Consider the following 22,285-nt stretch of genomic DNA (forward strand, 5'->3'; position numbering starts at 1 on the left):
TTTTCTTGCCACAGCCAAGTCAATAGATGCAATTTGATATTTATCCAATTTTAATCCCTCTTGTAAACCTAGAAACATAGAAAAACTAATGGATGTGGCGGATGACTTCTTCAATTACCCCAGATCTTTATAGGATGTCTTAGTGCCCATCTCCCCAAAAGTTCATGTTCTGATAAGATTTACCCAAGTTCACTCACTCGGGGACAGTGGTGCAGATTCCGACACTGCGCCTCAAAACGTGGCAGAGCAATTACCCCATAAACCTCCACGGAGCTGGATCCGTTCAGAGTGGTTTCGGCTGCGTCAGGGATATGGGTCGGCAGGGCAGCCATTGCTCTGCCACATATTGATGATGGATGGCGCCCCACTGCCAGATTCGGAGGGCGCTACAAGGCACCTCTGGATGTCAATGGGATCCTGGAGCAGCCTTTTAGGGCTGCTGTCTGAAAAGTAAGTTCCCATTTTTCCATCTGCTCAATAGGCGGTCTCAAGGCAGAGGCCTGACACAATGTCCTTTAGTGAGTTGACCTTGTCTACCCAACATTCCGACTTGCATTATTGGAATGAAGTCTGTTTGAATTCTACTGTGTGACTTGGTTGTAGTTTTTGTACCTTGACAGAGGCACGACTATCACACGTGTGCCTCATTTTGAACACCCCTCAAGGAGGGGGTCAGGCCTGAAACATCAACTGCATTTTACTTTCTATGGATGATGTGTGACCATCACTTTTGTGCACAGCCAGTGTGAACACCAGGATTTCTAGTTGTGTGCACTGGATTCAAAAATATGTAGCAGTTAAAATCTATATTGTCATTACCTATTGATGTAGAGAGCCCTGAAAGGCTGCAATACTGAATGCAAGTCTCACTGGCTCTAATTTTGATCTAGTTAACAAAATCACAGAAGTTTATTAGTTTTGATAAAGTTTTGGGACAACTTTTTTTCTGTTGTTCTCCAAACTTATTCAGTAATATTTCTACTAGTTTTGGCGGAGGGGGAAAGAATATATGAGAGAAGGGTTCTTCTTCTGTTTGGGAACTGCGCAGTCTTTCGTTTTTTTTTTATTTTTTACTTTTTCCGCAGAAACTCGATAAGAGGCGACAGAGTCGCAGTGATTTCCTGGTGATCACTCCTTCAAAGTCGGCAACTCCCCGGCCACGTGCAAGTGGTTCAGCAACAATGAAAAGAACTTCGCCCAGGACCCCACGCGGCAGGGAGTGGGGACCCCACCACACTCCACCCAGTGGGAAGCCCAATTCCAGGAATTCCAAGGCCCAGTGGAAGGAGGATGCTCACCTTCTGGACAAAGATGTGCTTCCTTTGAGAAGATCGGTTAGATCTGCCACATTGAGGAGTCCCTATGGCTCACCAAGGAGAATCATCAGACAAAGGTACAACAATTGAACAGTGTAGAGCATGTCGAAAGAACCAAAGACCTGTTGATCCAAACCAAGGCTTTTATTAACTAAAAGACTGGAGCATATCACAAGTAGGTCGACCAGTCCAGAATGACCTGGTCTGGCTAGGAGCAATCCTTTAAGACCTGCCAGTAGGTGTGGCTACACTCTCAGCCAATCACAGTCATCCTACATTACAATCTGTTCATATGTACATAGACTCATTCATGATAGAATCTGTACTATCACATTCACCCCTTCTTTGAGAACCGATTCCAGGGTGGATGGAGGTAAGGGGCTGGACCAGTCAGGGGGCCTGACCATCTGGCGTGACCGCCATGGCGCCGGGATTGGGGTCGCCGCAGTCGTGTTGCCAGGTGCGGCCACTGCTTCACTCAATTCCCCAAAGGCGGTGACAACAGTCTGCCCTGAGCTGGTGGGATGGTGCTGGTCCCTCTGTTCAAGCACATGACCTGGAGGAGAAGGAATAGGGGGAGGTTGGGTGAAAGGCACTGCTGTGCCTGATTTGGCTTGGGCTAGGTCCCTTACTGAGACTGTGTCCTCCCGTCCATCTGGGTACTCAAGGTAGGCATAATGTGGGTTCGCTCCATGACCACGAGCCTGCCCGGTGTGCATGACGTCACGCAACCAGTGGGACCTGAAAAGACAGCGTCGAGGAGTTGGTGTTGCCTGCAGCCTGCTGGGGGGTGTCGGCCAGCTAACGGTAAGTGTTGGGGGTCGCTGCTTGCTGTCGGCGGTGGGTTCCCGGTCGGCAGCGGTTTGGATCAATAAGTCTTTGGTTCTTTCTACAATTTTATTCACTAAAAGACTGGAGCATATCACAAGTAGGTCGACCAGTCCAGAATGACTGGGTCCTCCTTTAAGACCTGCCTGCCAGTAGGTGTGGCTACACTCTCAGCCAATCACAGTCATCCTACACTACAATCTGTACATGTGTACAGAAACACATTGGTGATAGAATCTGTACTACCACAATCAGTAAATGGAGCAGCTAGCTTTGCGTAGAGCAGTGGTTCTCAACCTTTTCTCCACTCGCATACCACCTTCATTAATCCCTTACTAATCATGGAACACCTTTGGCATCGGTGCTGTGGTTAGGAAGGAATTATTAAAGGTGGTATGTGAGTGGGAGGGGGCAAGAGAAAGGTTGAGAAAGGTATATGAAATTAGGAGTGAAATGCATCAGCTTTTGAAAGCTGATTTGACCATCGGACTTTCTGATGATCAGTTTGGCCCCAAAGCCAAATTAAATTTTATGGAGGATGATTTGGTGTGAATATTGTTGGATTAAAGTGCATGAATTGTAAGGAGAGATCAGGCTGGGCTTGGAGCATTGAGACTGTGATGTGATGGAGATGCATCACATGAGTGCAGATACCCAGAGTCTGTACACCAGTTGTCATGGTGCCTAAAACTAGACAGCAAGTTGAGAGGAAGGAGGCTAAAGGAGATCTGAGTGGTAAAATATACACATAGAATAGTTGATATTTGGAAAGAGAAGGAGTGGATGCAGGAAAAATAGCAGAATGAGAGATTGTGCTGTCTGGAACTTTACTGCTGGAACTTAGAAGTATGACTGGAGTCTTATAGAAACAAAATTACAAAAGGCATAGATAAGATAGAGGTAGATGAGCTGTTGTATTGGTGGGGGAGGACTAGAACTACGGGAAATAGCCTCAAGGTTCAGGGGGGTAGATTTAGGATGGAAATGAGGAGGGACTGGTTTTGCCAGAAGGTTGTGAATCTGCAGAGTTACGGAATTAAGGAATTGGGGGGGGGGGAGGTGTGAGGCAGGTAGCTGGAGATGAGCCATGATCTCACTGAAAGGTGGAGCACATTTGATGGCCTACTCCTGCTATTTTTTATGTTCCAGTAACATTTAAGGCATCCGGTCGGATATTTGAATGAGCAGGGCATAGAGGGAGATGGAATTAATGCAGGCAAATAGGATTAGTGTAGGTAAGTTGGCCTAAGCACAGTGGGTGTAGGGCTTTCTATGCTGTTCAAATCTTGAGAGTAGCCCAAACAATCACTCCTCTTGCAACAGAGCAGGAAAGACATTTTGCTGTGGTTTGCAGCCAAGGGAAATGGGCAGTGTGCGCTCAGTTAAATTTATCTGCAGGAAAACCATGTGTATGCTTTACAGTCACTGGGTTGCAAATAACAGCTTCTGTATATTTGAATCACTACAGGATCTCTTCTCCTGCTCTTTTTAGTTTGCTATCCATTCATTTCTGTGATTTCATTTTCTTTGGAGTTGGTTTGCTGTCATTTGTTTTCCACCTTAAAACTTTGATCCTCCCACTGCAACAATCTCAATTTGCTAATGCAAAGAAAAATCCAGGTCATGAACTAGATCCATTCCTAAGTCTGTCTTTAAGCAGAATTTGAAGGTAAGCTGGAACAGGTACATACAGATCTTATTATTTAGTGTCAGTTTGGCTAATGTTTCTCTTAGTATATATTTTGCCTTTCTATGCATATAAAACTACAAGAGTAAATTACTTGAAGTAGGCACATTCAACACAATGTTAACGGCAATGTGATCTGACTTACTCAAGCCGACGCACTGGAAGCCGCACATAGTCAGTTTGTAAGTACAGGTTTTCCTTAAGTCAGATGTTGGTAACCTGGGGACTGCCTGTAGCTTTGTGCATTTATTGACTAGAAACTCGTTTCCATGCCTTGCCGACATCATTCGTGGGACTACTGGGTGTCGGATTAGCAATGAGTTGAATGTGTCCACTACTGATAGCCCAGCACTATATCTGCTGTGATCAGAAGATTCAATTTGCAGAATGCCTACAGTCAGCACTGACATAGTCACAATGGATCAGAAACTGGGCAGATTGCAATGGGTAAATGGACAGAACAGCCTCTGGATGTTGAATACTTGCATCCATTTTGGCTTCTAAAATAGCTTGTATTGCATCAATGTCTGAATTTCTTAAAACTTGCATTTGGAAGTGACAGATTAATTGGGTCCCTTCAAGGCAATGCATGCATCTCTCGGTCCTGCTAAGAGATCTGGATCATAGGCTCAATTGCAGGAAGCCTTCATCAAGAAATTCTTCATTCTGTTTTGAAAGCTGTTGCTTCCATCCTGAAGTAGAGAAAATGGTTTTCCTAAAAAAAAAATCAGTATGCTGAAAATCAATCAGCCATTTTTTGGTTATTAACCTAATAAGTATAAATATATTCTAGTTCCACATGCAACTGGATGAAATCTATACTCTTAATTATTGTTTAACAGGCAGTTTGACAGAGATCTAGAATCAGTGTCTTTTGGAATTGGCCAGTTGAAGCGTCTGTCCCAGGATTTTGAGAAAACCGTTCCCAAGGGAGAAAGGTACTACATGGTTAATGACAATATTTCTTTTTGATCCCTATTGGTAGCAAATTCATGATATTAGTCTCTATAATTAAAGGATCTACGTGTTAAAAATCTTAATGATGTTATAAATTTTTAACCTCCTGATTCAGAACTGGCCTGGCACAAGCAACAAGGTGAAAAGAGTTTGTTCAAGAATATCTACTAGTATGATCACATTAAAAATGACATACCGAAATACTGAAAATAGAGGAAACCAAGAGATTACAAATGGAGGGAGACTCAAATTGTGCACTTTTATATTTTTTAAAAATTGCAAAATAATGAAGAAAGTTGAGGTCTTTAGATCATGCTCAAGAAAATTTCAGGATAAAGTGGAAAGTTCGGGGAAGAGATTCATTATTTTACATTTAGAAGTACAGCACGGTTACAGACCATTGTGGGTCATGAGCCCGTGCTACCCAAATACCCCAATTAAACTACAAACGCCCCCCCCCCCCCCGTACATTTTTTTTAAACATGGAAGCAAACTGAGGTGCCCAGAGGAAACTCGCACAGACACAGGAGAACGTTCAAACTCCCGACAGACAGGGCCAAATCCGGGTTGCACTTACCATGCCACAATTCCTGTTATCGTGGGGGGGGGGGGGGGGTGTGGGAAAACAGTTTAGAAAAGCTGTTGTTATTACAAATGAAAATATAATACAGAGTAACTTGCAGGGTTTGGGTAATATGTTCATCTTTATGAAATAAGAGGCTACCAAAAGTTCTAACAAAAAAATAATTCAGTCCATCCTCAACACTATTCATTTATCCAGCTGAAAATGTAGGAATCTCCTCTATTTTATTGGCTTTTTTTTGTCAAACTTTAGTGTTGGTAGAAATGCTGGTACATTTTTTTTATTGCTTAAAATTAACTTTCTAAAACTAAGTCTATTCTGAAACCCCCAATGAGGCCCCATTCTTTGGCTTGGTTTAGTTTATAATGGAAGTTGAATTTCCTGTCTCCTGACTGCAGTGATTTAATAAAACGAGAACTTTCAAAAATGACCTCTCTGTTCTCCAGGCAGCAACTCCTTGGATCTAATTTAAACATGATCAAGGTTGTTTTTTATTAATTTAAACCTAATAGATGGGAAAGTGTAATGAATCTTCTCTCCCCATGACCAGACCCTTTCCATGGACATCCAAGACACCACTCGCACTTTCCGCCTCTCTGAAGAATTGGACAAAATATGTTAATTGCATATAAGAGGGCAGGAGAGAGGAAAGTTGAGAATTGCATTTAACACCTACCTTGAAGAAGGGCTCAGTTGCCAATCATTTTCATTCCCCTTGTTACTCTCACACAGTTGTGAGAGGACTAGATTGGGTTAATGCAGAGAGTTCTTTTTGTCTCGAGGAGAGGAGTTTGTAACCAGAGGACATAGGTTTAAGGTGAGGGGAGAGTGATTTAACAAAAACCTGAGGGATAATTTTTTTTCCCCCACAGAGGATGTGGGTGTATGGAAAGGGCTGCCGAAGGAGGTGGTTGAGGCAGGTACTCTTGCAATGTTTAATTAAAAATTGGATGGATACTTGGATAAGATGAGTTTAGACTGAGCCAAATGAGGCAGGTTGACTCATGTGGATGGGCTGTTTTGGTCAGTGTGAACACGTTGGGCTGAGGGCCTATTTCCACAGTCTCGCCCTCATTAATCTTTGTCTGAGGGCAGCCCTCCCAGCAAGTACTTGAAAATAAAAACAGAAATTCCTCAAGGAACAAGAAAAAAAACAGACAGACCCCTGTATTAAATGGGAGGGGGGGGGGGCAAGGGGGTTCGGAGAACAGACAAATGGACAAAATATGTTAATTGCATATAAGAGGGCAGGAGAGAGGAAAGTTGAGAATTGCTTTTTACCCTTACCTTGAAGAAGGGCTCAGGCCCACAGCATCACTAATGTATCTTTACCTCCTATGGATACTGCATGACCAGCGGAGCTCCTCCAGCATTTCTGTTTTTAACTACAATCACCATACCTGCAGACTTTCAGGTTTCACTCAAGTACTAGAAAGTGTGGTTTGGGTTTTAATTTTCTTTGTATTCTTTCATGACGTAAATGTGCATTGGAAAATTAGCATTGTTTATTATTCTCATTTGCCCCCAAGTTGATGGCTGTCCGTGACAATAGGCTTGTATTTGAATATTGGATAAACTAGATAAGGATGACTCATTACTTTCCCAGAAGTTCACTGGTGAAATGTTTTTTTAAAATATAACAGCTAGTTCTGTGGTTGTTGGCTGGTGTGTCTATTTTTAAAGTGTATTTAATTGCTTTGTACATTACCACAGCTGACATAGTGAGATTCTGTATTTTTATCTTTAGTTCGTTGAACCAGATCTTTCTTTGTTCAGTAATGGTTCATGCTTTCGATTTGTTGCCTTGTTTCTTTTTCTTCTGGTTGTAATTGAAAATCTGACTTATTTTTGATCTATTAGCTTTTGAGTTGTGAACTGTTTGATCATGAAACCATAGATATTCAAAGTATAGAGCAAGCTCCCATTACCTGAGTTTAATATTTTGTGTAGTAATTTCTTGTATTCAAAATAAAATATGGGAGAAAATAAGCAATAGACTTTTTGAATTTGCATGGACTGCAGAGTAGGAAATCAGTTTATCATGCATCAGTTAGGCAGTCGGCATTGTCAGCAAACTGACGCATTGGAAAAGGCAGCCAGTGACCATTGTGATAAATGGAAGGAACTACATATTGATCCTTCTGGTAGTGAAAGTTTTAAATGATGAACTTTTCAAGTTAGTGTTCTTGCGGGGGGGGGGGGGAAGCCTCAACAGGAACAATTATTGGGGATTTTTATGAAAACACATGGTGAAAACTTCTCTTTATTGCCAATGGTTTCATTGGAAAATTCTTTTCATTGGGATGGAAGGGCAAGAGAAAATGGTAGATAGTGCAGGGGTTGGATTTTCCTTGTTTCTTGTCATTCACTCGTGCATATTAATCCCTTTCTCTATGGAGCCTTTCTACTTGCATTTGATTTGAATGTTGAATACTACTGATTCTGTTTGCCTTGGATTATATTTGAAAATGAGGTTGGAATGTGTATGGATATTATAACTGTTTAAAGGTTTCCCTTTTTAAATTGACAGCATTGGGGAGGGATATCCAGGTGAGCATTTTGTGGTGAGCGTTAAGATGCATTTTTCAAGTTGAACGGTGGCCCTTGGAAGAAGCCTCAACAGGAAATGTTTTTGGGGAATTTTTAATGAAAACACATGGTGAAAACTCCTCCTCCGCCTCTTTTATCAATTTTCAACAGGAAATGGTCCATCGGGGGAATTTGTGCACGACACAGCCGAGTTCAAAAACTATTAAATGATGATTATTGAAGCCTTGGAGAAATCAAATAGCAGTTTGAAGCAGATCACGAGCTGACTATAAGCCTGTGCAGCGAAGTAACTAAATGTAACTAAATGCAGACACAAGCCCCTCTTCCACTGGCACCCTGCCCCAGCAATTTACTGGGAACCCTGTCTGGACACCGGCGTCAAATGACGTCATTTCATGCCAGGAATTAACCGCCTCTACTCCTACTCGTATCACCAGCGTTTGCTGATAAATCCAGTGGGAAAGGGACAGCAGAAAGTCACCCATTCCAGTTGAAGGTAGAATATTCCGATTCCCTGGGGATGAGTGTGTTCAGTGAAAAAAGCAATTGGTGTCCCAGTTAAGGGCAGTCCAGTTGAAACGGCACAAAGGGCTTCCTATCCCGAGACACTGCATAGCCAATTAATTGGGATACCAGAGGAAAAGGGGCTACAGATTACATTATCTTGGAACTATGCCTGGAATAGTTGTGAAATATTCAACAGTTGAGCCAGGAATAGAGCTGATTAACAAAGGTCAGTCAAAGTATTTCTGCTTGTGTTGTATCCTGTTGCAAGTTGGCTAACATCTTGGTTATTGATGTGTCCTTTTGTTCATGTCATCAGACAATTAGTGTAATCTTGGTATTTCCATAATTGTCCTTGAAAACTCCAAAGTGGAAAAGAAAATTGGAGCTCCTGTAGGAGATAGATTATGGTTGCAGTCTCAGTCTTCTCGTAATTAATTTGATTGCCTATTTACATCTGTGACAAGTTTATAGATAGATAGATATATAGATATGTTTTTGGGAGATAAATTGGGAAAGGTTTGTTAGAGTAGGTCACATGCAAACACTTTAAAACAGATCTTATTTAAAATACTGGAGGTCTGCCCCATGGTAGACATATCGGCTTCACATCTTTTGTAAGAGCTTTGAAGAGTGCTCAAGAGACTTCACTAATGGGTTGTTGTTTACAAAAGGCAACAGATGAAAGAGCATGTTGGAGCCACTGCTGTCTGGAAGAGAACTTGCTGTTCTGAGAGGGTCGTATAGTTTTTCAAGCTGAGAGAGTCAAACAGGTTTTCTCTCAGAGAGACAGAGATCACTTGTACAGTGTTACAGCTAGCAGAAGTAGCTGGGACTGGAATAGGACAAGCCCAGTTATAAGATGGCCTGGTTAAAGCCCTTGTGGTCCATGCAAGAGGAAAGGACTGGCTCTCTAATGTTTCACTTGGAATAAGAGAAACCGAAAGGAACTCTGTGGTGACCTGAAAGAAAGAGGTTATCATCTGGAGAATCCTGAAGTGGCTGATTTAAAAAGGAACAATAAATCTCTCTCTGAACAATGACAAGAACCTTCCTGAGTGGTAACCATTTACCTTTCAAGCATCAAAGCCTGGTGAACTTTATAAATTTTGAATTCTGTGCACAGTATAAGAATTGCCTGCAACCAGTGAACTTGGAGGAATGAGAAGTAAGATCGGACTGTGAACCGAAGAACTTTTCTGAACTTGCACACACATTACATACATGTGCACTTAGAATTAGAAGGGGGTTACGTTAGGTTAAGTAAGTCAATAGAGATAAGTTAAAGTTTGATTCTATTTTCATGTTAAAGTAACCACTTGACTTGGTGAATATCTATTGCTGCTGGGTTTTGGGGTCCTCTGGGCTCTTAACACATCCATTTTAATTACAGAAACAAATTTCTGTGATGTGTTCTGAGAACATGCCCAGTAGCTGTAGTTTATTACCAGTGGTGTATCTGAGTCAAGTGGCGCTCTAGGACTGCCACTGACATCGGCACCTTTCTAAAATAAAATGCACAAAAACCGCCACACACTTACTGTACCGCTGCTGCCCAACATAGTTTCCATTTTAAGTGCCCCTCACCACCACCACACATGGGTTGCAAGATACCAATCTGTCTTTAACCATTCCCTCCTCCTGATCACTGGGGGCTCACATTCTGGTGATGGAAGTCTGTCAGATGTTTGTTTGGGGATCGGAACTCTGGGCAGGCTGCAGGGAGATCAATGAGGTATTAATTGGAAAATCTGCGGGTGGCCAAAGGGGCAGTAATTGGGCAGCCAGCGCAGGTTATGTCAGCCCGGCCTCTGGCACCTCACTAGGCCGCTTTCGACTTTGGGGCTATTTGTCGGCACCAGCTGCTCCATGTGGGATCAATAGCAAAATGGCCATAATCCCCCGCACAGCTGGAATGGCTCTTTGTTTCTCTGGCTAGCACTGGTTCCAGCTACGTGGGGGATTATGGGTAGGAAAGACGGTCATTTATCCCACAATGAGCTGCTGCCAGGTACCACTTGCATGTTGGAAGCGGCCCATATTGAGCAAGGGAGTCAGTGGGTAAGACAAGGAGAGTGGCACCCCAGTTCTGTGTCACTTCTCCTGTATGTTCTCCTATCTGTCCAGAAGGATAGAGAAAGCATAGTCACTCACATTCCACAGATGGAATGGATAATACACAAAGGAGCCCTTCAGTGCAAGACATTTGTGCTCTGCAAGAACACTTTTCCAACATAACTGCTTATTCTTTTTGTGTATCTACTGACTGTTTAACATCTTAATCTAGACTTGTTTTGATAGGCTGTTTTACTTTTTATATCCCCAGCTACCACTCTGGATGGAGTGCCATTATGCCATTTGGTCACTTTGAAAGCTTGTTTTGCCTAGATATTTAGGTGTCCACGAGAAGAGTTATCTTGATCCTTGTTGCCAAGTCATGCCTTTTGATTGTCCTGTGACTTTTATCCTATGCAGTTCTGGAAATGCATCTTTCCCCCCCCCCCATCATCCAAACTGACCCAATTTAAATACTTTCATAATCTTTATCAGCCCATTGCCCCCTTTAACTTGGTTCCTGATTGTGAATACTGTCCATTCTGATACATCCATCATGATTACTGGCAGTTTAGTCAGGGGGTAATGAAATGTAGGTCTGCTCCTAGTGTTTGAACATTAGAAGCAGGAGTATGTCACTTGGTCTGTTAACTCTGTGCATCCTGTGTAGAAGTCTTTTGTTTGGCACTTTATCAAGCACCTTCTGAAAATCTTTGTCTACCACATGTTCCCCTCTTTAAGAACTCCATTATATACTGTAAAACCCCAGGTATCCAGCACCTATGGGAATTGGTAGATGGATAAGTGAATTTTACAGTTGTTTGAGACTTATTCTTATAATGCCTAACTTGTACATCTGCATTAAGAATAAACAATTTAAAAGACTGTACTTACACGTAACAAATGCCATTTGTATGTGTGTGTGTGTATATATATATATATATATATATATATATATAAAAGCCTTAAAGCATTTTACTTTATTTTCAGTCACATTCTTTGAAAACATTTAACCATTGCTGCGTCTGCAGGTTCCTCCTCCTCCTCCACGGAACCACCCAAAAATTGAACAATAACACTATAGATAATTAACCCCCCCTCAAGTTTACAGTTAAAGCCTCTTACTGGGGCAATTCTTACTAAGCAGGGATAATGAGACACTTTAGGAGAGTCACCCCATTGGCAAGCGGCATCAACCAGTTCTTTATCCTGGGCGATGCCATTGCTGCTTCACACAACTGTATTCAAACAGTTGCTAAGAGCAAAGCACGACCAAGGCTGAGTATTTGCTCCCATCTTCACCAAAGGTTTATGTTTTACTTCAAGGACATTTAATTTTACAATTTTAAACTTGTGTATTTTACCAATTATTTTATCCTTTTTTTAAAATTTATTTTCCTTTATTGCTGCCAGTTGCTTGAATTGCAGATACCAGGGGTTTTACTGTACTTTAACAACTCCAGCAAATTAGTTATAACATGAACTCTCCTTCCTGAATCCATCTGTCTGATGGAGGAATTTCTTCCTTCAAGATGGCTTCAAGCATTTTCCTGACTATAGACGTCAAGCTAACTGGCCTATAAACAGTGGTGTTAATTTATTATCTTCCAATGCACCAGGACCTCCTCAAGAGTCCAGAGAATGTGGAAAAATTATCATAAATGCATCTGCAATGACCATTTCTTTCAGAACCCTTGGATATATGCCATCAGGACCTGGGGACTTGTCTAGCTTTAGACCTGCTAATTCATCCAGCACTTCCTCTTTTGTGATTATTTTTGAGGTCTTTGCCTCCCTCTCATCAATTTTTGGCATTTTATCAGTTCCACAAGGAAGACTTGCACAAAATATTATTAATTTGCCTTTCTCATTTCTAAGGGTCCAACATTTACTTCAGACACTAGTTGCCATTGTGTATACAAGTATTTATATTCCATGTTAGTTGATTGTAATAATCTGTCCTTCCTTTATTGCTTTTAGTGGATTTTTTTGTTTAAAGTGTTTCCAGTCTTGTAGTTTCTCATGACTCTGGGCCATTTGATTTGACATATCCTCCAGAGATGGGGGACCTGACATTTTAAGGTACGTGTGATGAACTTGAATGAAAAGCAAGATCCTTAGATTGTTTAATTAATAATGCTACATGATGTTCCATTCCTTTTTTTTAAAAAAGGAAGCAAGTCTGTAAAAGCTACAGGAAATAAATCAATAAGATAGAGTTCAGAGATTTACTAGGATGTTGCCTGGACCAGGAATTAAGTTGCAGGGAAAGGTTAAACAGGTTAGGACTTTATTTCCTGGAGCATAGAAGAATGAGGGGAGATTTGATAGAGGTATTTAAAATTATGAGGGGGACAGACAGAGTAAATGTAGATAAGGCTTTTTTCATTGAGGATAGGTGAGATACAAACCAGAGGTCATGGGGTAAGGGTGAAAGGGAAAAAGTTTAGGGGAACTTCTTAAGAGAGTGGTGAGAGCATGGAATGAACTTCCAGCTGAGTTGGTGAATGCAGGCTCAATTTTAATATTTTAAGAGGAATTTGGTCAGGTACATGGATGAGAGAGGTACGGAGGGCTATGGATTGGATGCAGGTCAGAGGGACTAAGCAAAAAAAAAATGTTTGGGATAGATTAGAAGGGCCAAAGAGGCTTGTTTCTGTGCTGTAATGTTCTATTTGGAAACTAGACCATGAGATCTTGTTTGGTGGATACAACATAATTGCCTTGGTGAATTTGAACATGCACTGCTAATTCATTTATTTCTTTTATTCATTATCAGTGTAATTTTTTCCCTAATTGATGACTGAAGAAAATGGAAGAGAGGTAACGTTTGGATGGTATTACTCAAAATGGCAATGACTAAGATACTAGATGGCCTTGACAGGGCGCTCAGTGCAAGATGGCGATATCATGGGGTGACCTGGACTAATTGTGTCATAGAATTTGAATTTCAAAATGGTCACGGGTTCCATCCCACCTTCATTTTAATCCTAATGTGGTGAACAGAAAACTCTCCCTTGCTAATTCATTATCCCACTTGCAGTTTGAATTTCTTGATTCCTTGAGGCAATTGCTTGTCATTTCTGCCCCGTTGTGTGAGAAAAGGTCATCCTTGTCCTTCTTGCTCCCGTGATAAAATTATGGCAACCTGGCTCAACAAAATTATCACTTCCAAAAAGAAATGCAAACTTGTACGATCAATTGTATTAATTTGCATCTCAGTGTGGCCACCAGTTCTGTAGCTAGCCCAGGCCAATGCTTAGTAATTTCTTTTAAGCTGCAATCTGCTTGCGGACTTCAGTGTTAACCATTTTTGTGCTTTGCAACGTGTGCATGAATTTTTAAATGCTCGCAAAACTAATAATTGTTACCCAATTACACAGGTTGCTAATGGCACATGGCGCATGTTTCACCTTGATATATGACTACTATACTATTTAAACATGCTAAAAGACCTCCAAGACTGTACCATAATACCTGTGAATTTCTTCCCTCTGTTTGCAGAGCACGAGCCATTAAAAATTACCATCACATCATGTCAGAAAACCTGCTGACGTCAAAGACTCGGGCTAAGAAATTGTCTTCATCTGTCAGGAGAAGAACAAGGCTCTGTTCGAATCTCAGCAATTGGGCAAGCATTGCAGGGTGGAAAAGAGAACTGAGTGCCAAACATCCCTGATTACTTCCACTTTGGAATTCTGCCCAGATATATCCAAAAAGAAAAACTCTCTCTCTCTCTCTACTGCCTACACCTCTTCTGTTCAAGCCATAAATACAGTATTATGAGTTGCACAAATTTTCCTCTTGTATCCATCTTTGCAAAAAATATTACTTCTGCTTTCTAATATCACTTCAAACTAATTTTTTTTTTCCTAAGTGGAGCCTGTGCTGATAGCTTTGTGCTAGCGAGCTAAGACTAATCTTTCCTTCAAGTATAGTACCCCGTATCTGAAACGCTTGAGACCAGACTTTTTCAGTTTTCGAAACAATGGAACCAAGCAGCACAGCAGAATACCTGTATCAATGATTAAACAATGGCAGGCTTTTTGACCTCTGACATGATGCCACAAGTGGAAAATTCATATGAAATATTGTTTAGTACTTACCCAAAAAATACTTGATCTCTGCTCACAAAAGAAGATAAATGCAGCGCCAAGTGCTTGAAATTCTCCTCGATGGCTTTTTCAAGTGTTTCCTCCAGTGTCATCTATCTCATTAACAATGTCTTTTGTCCCTGCCCGAGGTAACTTTCCATGTGGACGGCGCTGGACCCAACGTTGAGAATGGAATAGCTGTCACCAACTCCAGCTGCAACCAATGCTGAAGACGTTGGCATCTTCCTGGCTAGAAGGAAAGATTTTGTTTTGTAGCACAGAGCTCTGTTAGCAAACTGGCACCAACAGGGCATCAGAGCACCATATGAATGTCAGGTGGTAAATTTTTTTCAACTTGTGATATCATGTCTGTGCCTAAAAATAAATTCAGATACGGGTACTCGACCTATAATATATGATGCAAGTTAGTTTGTGATTGCCTCTTTATTATATGATGTCACTTTGAAATGAAGGTTCTTGAGTATCAGATTAATTTTCATGTACTCCTTCATTATCAAGAACTATATAAATAGTAGAGTTCTGAAGATGGCTTGACATCTTCAGAAACGTGTTGCTTTCAGCTATATATCTTTACCAAGGATACCAATAAAAAGTTTTTTTTTATAACCATATAACAAATTTGCAGATAATTTCCACCATTTCTAAATGGATGCTTTGGATTGTAGTGGTTCACTTAATTAAGTTAAATAGTTTTAGATTTGAAACAACTCCAAGTTTTTAGTCTTTGAAAGGATTTACAGAAACATTTAAACAAATGTTCCAATTCACTCGGTGAATTCCAGTATTTTTTAGTATTTTGGGTTACTGTACAGAACGTTAACAGCTTGGGTATGTTGTAAGAGAAATGTGCTGTCCCTTCTGCACAGGAGGACACGCTGGCCTTTCATTGCTTTTGAAGCTCTCCTGCCCCTGATGTCATACTTTAAACTCTCCTCCAAGAATTGAATCGTTATAATGCAATAGAGTTTCTCTGCAATGGTGAGTTAATTGAGCTCACTTTTATAAACAGTATTTTATTTGAAAGTATAGTCCTTTTGAAACAAATTGCAAATTAAATATTTATCAGCTGGAACAAAGAAAGAACTTTTTCCCCCTGATTTGTTTGAACTTTCTTGCTCTTAAGAATTGTCTGAACTTCTCCCAAAGAAACTGATTTAATAGATAGTTCTTTTTTTAAAAAAAAATCTGCAAAGGTCACCACAATCAGACTGAGAAACCTAATGATTTGTGCTTTGAATCATTCTATTGTACCACACAGTGGTATAATTAGCAACAATTACTGTTTCACATTTAGTCAATGTCTATGGAGCAAGAGCTAGCTTCTGGCCAGTGCAAAGTTCACATTTCTACCCGAGGTGGGGGGGGAAATGACTTGTTTCAAATACACTTGCACCAATTGCATTTTTATTTGAACTGGGCTATTCTGGTTAGAAATTGGATTCTAATTTTGGGGATTTCTGATCATTTCCTCTCTACCTTCTCACTGTAATTCCAATTTGTGTTTTTTTTTATTTTGAGTGGAGTAAGGAAGCTCATATTCCATTAATACTTCTCTACAAAACCACATTATAACTTTAATAAATATTCCAAATAATTTAAACAAATAAAACCCTTAGAATCTGCACAGTCCTTATGCAGCCAGCTTTTCATCTTAATTAGCAATGCAAAACTGTACACATAAAAATCTCGATCAACTTATACACAAAGTACAGCAGTATCTGTCATTATCACAAAGGAGCACAAGCTAAACCATAGTTTTACACCTATTTTTTTACAAAAATATGTTATTAAATACTCAACACATTACACTTCATGACAACAAGAGATGATATACTTTGGTCAAGCAGATTATATAACAATATGAAACACTGAAGACTTAATATATTAAAACACAATTATCTCTAACATTTGTGAACAACTTTACCATTGCAATCAGCTCAGAAACACGGTTCTACAGAAGGATATGCTCCATGCTACTAATATTTAGATGTGTAAAAGTTGTTCACTGTTAAGCAGTTTTATTATCTCCACCTTCTGCAGTTTTATCAATATCCTGCTTAACCCCATTAACTTGTGTGGTTGGTCACGGCTACGTCAAGGTAAGTAAGTCTGGCTTTTGGCTAGGTTTCTCCCTGTCCACAGGTAAGCTCCCCCAGTATCTTTTAGTTTGGGAAACAGTCACAATTCTCCTGGCATTGCCCTGTTATATTCCATGCTCACAGGCCTGGGGCTCTGATGTTGGATAATATAAAATCCTAAGCAAACTGCTTTGAATGGTGGGATAAATGCAGGATCTTGTTGCCCTAGGTAGCCGACTGCTTCTGCAGTTTGCATGGCTGATTAAAAATCCAATCCTTCTCCCCGCATCTAAAGTTTTTAATCTTGAGGCCATAGATGAGAGGAAGTCGCTCCTTCACCAATGGTGACAATCACTCCATTGATGAGGCGATATGTGCGTAGAACTGCTGCCATGAGCTAATTGGTCACTGACATTGCTGTTCACTTTCGTGGGAACAGGTCCTTCAGATGGGTGATGGAACTACCAGATTAAACCCATGTTAGTGCTGGATCAAGAAACTTGGCCATTTTTTTTTAAAAGAGTAAGACACAGCATTATTACAGGAATTGGGTGGAATAAATTGTCTGTCAATAAATGACCATGGGAGTACACGCTTGATATTTAAAGCTCATCTATTTGAAACCCACAAGGAATGATAACATGAGTCTATAATTTCAGCTAAAGTTCCCAGTGCAAAGGATTGCATTGGGAAGATGGATTATAGTATAATTCCCCCCACCCCATGATGACCTCACTCCTTGGCTTTGAGTAGCTTGTGATTGTCACAGCATTTGAGACTTTCATGTTTCAACCCCCTTGAGTAGCTTGTGTTGTAGGAAATGCCAGAGGAAACTTTCAAAATAGAAATGAAACCATGAGGGAAGGTGGAAAGCCTCAAGGAGAATCCTTTGAGAAAAAAGAAAGGCAGGTTGAAGGTCTGCTCTGAAATTTGGGCTAAAGAGGGCATGGTTTGAAACACTGGCTGTAGGGGGATTTGGTACATTTGTGTTAATAGGGGCAGTGGAGGTCGTTGGGAATGTAATTGTTTTCAGTAAGGGTTTATCAGACATCACAAAGCAGCAGCCACATGGGTTGTGTTGAATTCCATGTTTTTTTTTCTCTATTGCATATTGACCAAGAGCAAAACACAATTTGTAAGCAAGGAATATTGGAAGTTATTTTGATGAATATTTTTAAACAGCCATGCCCAGAAATTGGAGTTCACCTTTCTGTTGGTGTGGTGCTGAGGAAAACACAAGTGGCCAATCAAATTCCCTGTGAGGAAGCTCTGAGGCTGCAATGAACCATGGCGATCAGCATGAGGTGAGTATGGAAATTAATGTCATTCCTACGGAGGTAGTGAAGGATCTTGGTCTCCAGAGTTTTTATTAGAAGTTCAATACCTACTGACTTTATTGTGAGTGGGCGATTGAGAATTAACAAAACTGGGCCATGTGGGTTTAGCATATGGAAGTTTAATTAAAGGGATTATCTCAGACTTGCTACTTTTGAGCAGTGAAAAACTTGGGACATCTATATCAACATTAGACAAGCAGACAATAACATGCTGTTGAGATTGAGTGTACTGTCACAAAGTGAGATCGTAGTATGAAAGGAACAACCATTGCTCAAGATGCCAAACTTTTAATTTTAAATTTAGACATACTGCAATGGTAGCAGGTCATTTCAGCCCACAAGTCCATACCAGCCAATTAACCTACACCCCCAGTACGGACTTGTGGACCAAAATGGCCTGTGACTGTGCTGTATGTCTAAATTTAAAATTAAAAGGTTCGCCATTCCTGGTCTATTGCCAACTACATCAGGTGAGCGGTTCAACCCTTTCAAATGCTGGTAGGAAAGAGTCCAGATCACAGTAATGCAGGTTTGAATAGAAATATTTCTGAACGATCCTGTTTGGACCAAGAGCAGGATGAAGAATCTGAGGCAGTTGAGTAAATTTGCTCAATCAAACCATAATGAACTTTTCGCACTAGAAAGCCGAGATAGAAAAGACCGGGATGAAAGGCAGAAAATTACCTTTGAGAATGACTTGCTTTTCAGAGGATTTTTGACTGGAAAGGAAAGGCACTTTCATTTGTGGGATTCTGATGGAACACAAGTGTCAGCCATGCTCACGGGTGAACCAAGGAAGATTAGAGAAGCCATGGGCATCATTGACTGATGAGACCACAGTGTCAGTGTGCACATTTAGCAACTCTGATTCCAGATGAATCAGTACAAGTGTTAGGAGTGACCATTTCACAGTCCTTCAGATGAATATGCACCCCACAATAACTAGCTTGGGGCACTGGAATCTGGAGCAAAATTCATCAGGCTGAGTAGTCTCCAGAGGAGAAACAGTGGTTAAAGCTTCGTCAGAACCCTTCTAGTGTCGGTGAAGGGTTTGGGCCTGAAATGTTGCTGAGTTCCTCCAGCAAATTGTTTTTACCCTCCTTTGTGTTGAGGACTAACAGATCTGATCATTCAAACATGAGACATCAATGGGCAGCTGTGAAATAACAACAATAAACATCCACCATCACCATCTGTAACCTCGTTACGTTGAACATCCTTCACTCCTCCATCAAGATCAGGTCACATGATGAATTCTGGTTTTTTAGGAATGCAGGAAATTGTAAAGACAAAGAGGAGGAACTAAACAACTGACTACCTGCAAGCAGAATGTCCTAGGATGGTCCATGGGTACATCGGCGAGATGACCACCACGTTATAAGTTGCCAGATAGTCAGGCAAAAGGAGGAGGTGGCACAACCATCTCCATTTTTATCTGTGCCAGAGCCAACTATGAAATGTAAGAAACAAGGCTAAATTCTTTGCACCTTCTGCCAAAAATAATATGTATGCAATCCCACCTGAGGCACCGCCGTCACTGGAAAATCTGGTTTGTGCCTACATGAAGAACACAAGGCCCTCATTACATCCTGGCTGCAGCCGATTTTTCTGCAGAGCCACACGATGGTGTAAACTGCTCACCAAAGTTGCTAAACGTGAAATGGGAGAGCAGGAGTACCCTGCAGGGTTTCTACCCGAACAAGTCTATACTCACTAGTGCAAATAACAGTCATCCCTCATCCAACAAACCGGCAATCATATTTTAAAAGTGCTTCATAACATCCTGATAGGGATGTGCAAAGTGCCCTATAGAAAGGCAAGTCTCAATGTTCCTTATGAGGAAATTTGCCTCCATGTGAATTCATCCTAATCGATTAGAAGAACTAATTAAGTATTTTTAGATGTATAGCAGGTCTTTCTGTCCTATGCACCCAAATTAACGAGGTAACCCACCCGGACACAGGAAGAACATTCAGACTCCTTACAGACAGTGCCAAATTCGAATCCAGGTAGCTGGCGCTGTAATAGAATCTATGTAACAGTTGAATCAATCCAAAACTATCCAGAACATGGTGCTAAACCTCTTACAGTGGATTCCGAGAATGTTCAAACAGCCTGGCTTCATGGTTTCTGCAACACAACATTGATAACCTTTCTAAACTATGTCACTGTCTGGAAAATAAGTGAATCATTTTTATTTGCCATGTTGATTTTTATCGCCAAGCGTTGCTTGATCCTTTGAGGAAGTGAAATAATATTCTGAGAAGACACCAATAATTTCACCTCTCCAACAATTTGGCAATTAATGTGAACAGAGACAGGGATTCCCTCCCTGCAGAAAAACACACATTGACATTGTACCTGCCACCAAGGCCAATGGTTCAGAGTGCAACCATCCCAAGCACTTGTGAGAGAACTGAGAAACATTAATTCCTTGTCAGTAAATCCTTCCATTATGTTACTCTACATCTCAGCTTCTTACAAAGATTTTAAAAAATATACACAAACGAGCCAAGGGTATTATAATGGCAACAGAGAATTGCAGTCATCTTGCAACTAATAACTTGCTAGTGTTGAAATTGTGACTGAAATGTTGCTCAGACAATGTCAAAAGGCCATGGTCATTTGTGAAATATTTCATTGAGTTTGTGGATGTGTGCTCCTGGTGGGAAACCTCACATTGCAAAATTGTGGGACAGATCCCCATGATTTATTTTCTGTGACAGCTGGAGGGAAAGATCATCCCACACAGTGCTTTCCTTCCATTACCTTCAGGACTGAAAAGATCCCAAGGAACCCATCTAAGTGACTGATCTGTAAAGATTCACCAGGCTCAGTGCCAGATCACTTGTAGGAATGGAACCGCTTCCCAGTGCAACCCTACCATTGATTGGACAGAAGAGGAAATTTCAGTCCAGCACTCCGTTCAATGGGCACCACAGCTCCCCATTACCTCTCCCAGCGTGACCTCAGACTCTGGATGAAGCCTGGAACTCTGCTGCCTATGGTACATCGCTCACACGCTTGGCTCGGACTTGGAGCCTCCACTGCGTGCCCAGGCTATGCTGTGGGGATGTCTTTCAACCTTGTCAGACTCGGGTTGACTCTGTGCTCGCTCAGGCTTGGGATTGCAGGACGGTGGGTCAGGTTGCTGCACTGACATAGTCCTCCGCAAATGGTTCCTTTTTCGCAGGAAGTCTGGCTGAGCGGTAAGTCCGAAGCTCCCCTTCCGCAGAATCATTCGAGAGTTACTCTTCTTTGGGCGGGAGTGGTGGCTGAACTCCAGCTGGGCCAAGTGAGCAGCGTAACCTTCGGAGAGAAACTGCGGGGAGAAAGGCAGCATTTACTACACACCATTGAGTCAGTCACCTTACAAACTCCCACCGAGGACAGGGGTGCAGCAGGTGGAGCTGCTACCTTCCAACTCCAGTGACAGGTTCAATCCTGACCTCTGGTGCTACCTCCTGTGGGATTTCCACATTCACCCTGGGGCCTGAGTTTCGTCTGAATTCCCAAAATTGTACAGGTTGGGTGATATTTTGCCATAATAAATGTGTAGGTGAGTGACAGAATCTGGTACGAACTGATTACAATTTAAGGATAAGTGTACGTGGTCTTGATGGACAGTGGATTAAAGTGCTGCAATGGCTCTAGGATTTTTTTTAAATGGCAGAGCCGGTGTACCGGCAGCATTGTCGCTGGTGCGGACGTGTGGGGAGCAGAGACACAGTGCGTCCCCATGGTCGATTCTGTACAGACTTTAAACACCCTGTTAAAGATGCCGAGAGTACTTTAATTAAAACCCCACGACCTTAAGGTCTGGGCCCAAGATGGTGGCACCTGTGCATTGGAGTGACCACGAGAGGTAGCAGATTCTGGGGAAGCAGAGGGCTGGCTCCGGAAAATGGGAATACCATGCAGCGTTTGAGAAGGAGGTGACCCATGGGTCGGTGACCACAGCGGCAGAGCAGCAGGGGGCTCCGAAACTGAAGGACACATGGATGGTGAGCTGTTGGTGATTTGAGGCAGGCTGCGGACTGCTGGAGACTGGCTGAAGGGGCACCAGGTATTGGAACCAGGATGCAAGAGGATATTGAGGGTGCTAGGGGTTCCTGATGGTTTGGACCAAAGGCTGTGTGGCTGTCGAGGCCGTCAACATCATGGCTGATCCATTACTTCTGCTTTATCTGAGCTTCTTGTATAGAACTAAAAATATAAAGGTGCATTACTAATGATTCAGCACTAGAGGAGGCTCATAACCAGATAAAGAGCTTG

The 22,285-nt window shown here is 41.6% G+C and overlaps 2 protein-coding genes across 13 annotated transcripts in view; one reads left to right on the forward strand and one right to left on the reverse strand.

Annotated features, from left to right (window-relative positions):
- LOC138749409 (protein PIMREG-like) overlaps positions 1-15,201 on the forward strand; it is a 77,862-nt gene extending 62,661 nt beyond the window's left edge. For 3 of the 5 annotated variants that reach the window (XM_069910696.1, XM_069910697.1, XM_069910698.1), the window contains 3 exons: positions 1,086-1,393; positions 4,674-4,769; positions 13,985-15,201. In XM_069910696.1, coding sequence (XP_069766797.1) covers positions 1,086-1,393; positions 4,674-4,769; positions 13,985-14,159 — 579 coding nt within the window. In that variant the 3' untranslated portion in view covers positions 14,160-15,201. Of the gene's footprint in view, positions 1-1,085; positions 1,394-4,673; positions 4,770-12,460; positions 12,563-13,259; positions 13,304-13,984 lie in introns of all 5 variants that reach the window. The other 2 variants (XR_011348616.1, XM_069910699.1) reach the window with 2 other exon arrangements.
- Positions 15,202-16,144: 943 nt separating this feature from the next.
- The window catches only part of pitpnm3 (PITPNM family member 3), a 432,302-nt gene continuing 426,161 nt past the window's right edge, over positions 16,145-22,285 (reverse strand). For all 8 annotated transcript variants that reach the window (XM_069910690.1, XM_069910695.1, XM_069910688.1 and 5 more), the window contains one exon: positions 16,145-21,332. In XM_069910690.1, the coding sequence (XP_069766791.1) occupies positions 21,027-21,332 (306 nt within the window). In that variant the 3' untranslated portion in view covers positions 16,145-21,026. The remainder of the gene's footprint in view (positions 21,333-22,285) is intronic.

Source organism: Narcine bancroftii, chromosome 14 (assembly GCF_036971445.1).
Source record: "Narcine bancroftii isolate sNarBan1 chromosome 14, sNarBan1.hap1, whole genome shotgun sequence".
In the NCBI taxonomy this organism is placed as follows: domain Eukaryota; kingdom Metazoa; phylum Chordata; class Chondrichthyes; order Torpediniformes; family Narcinidae; genus Narcine; species Narcine bancroftii.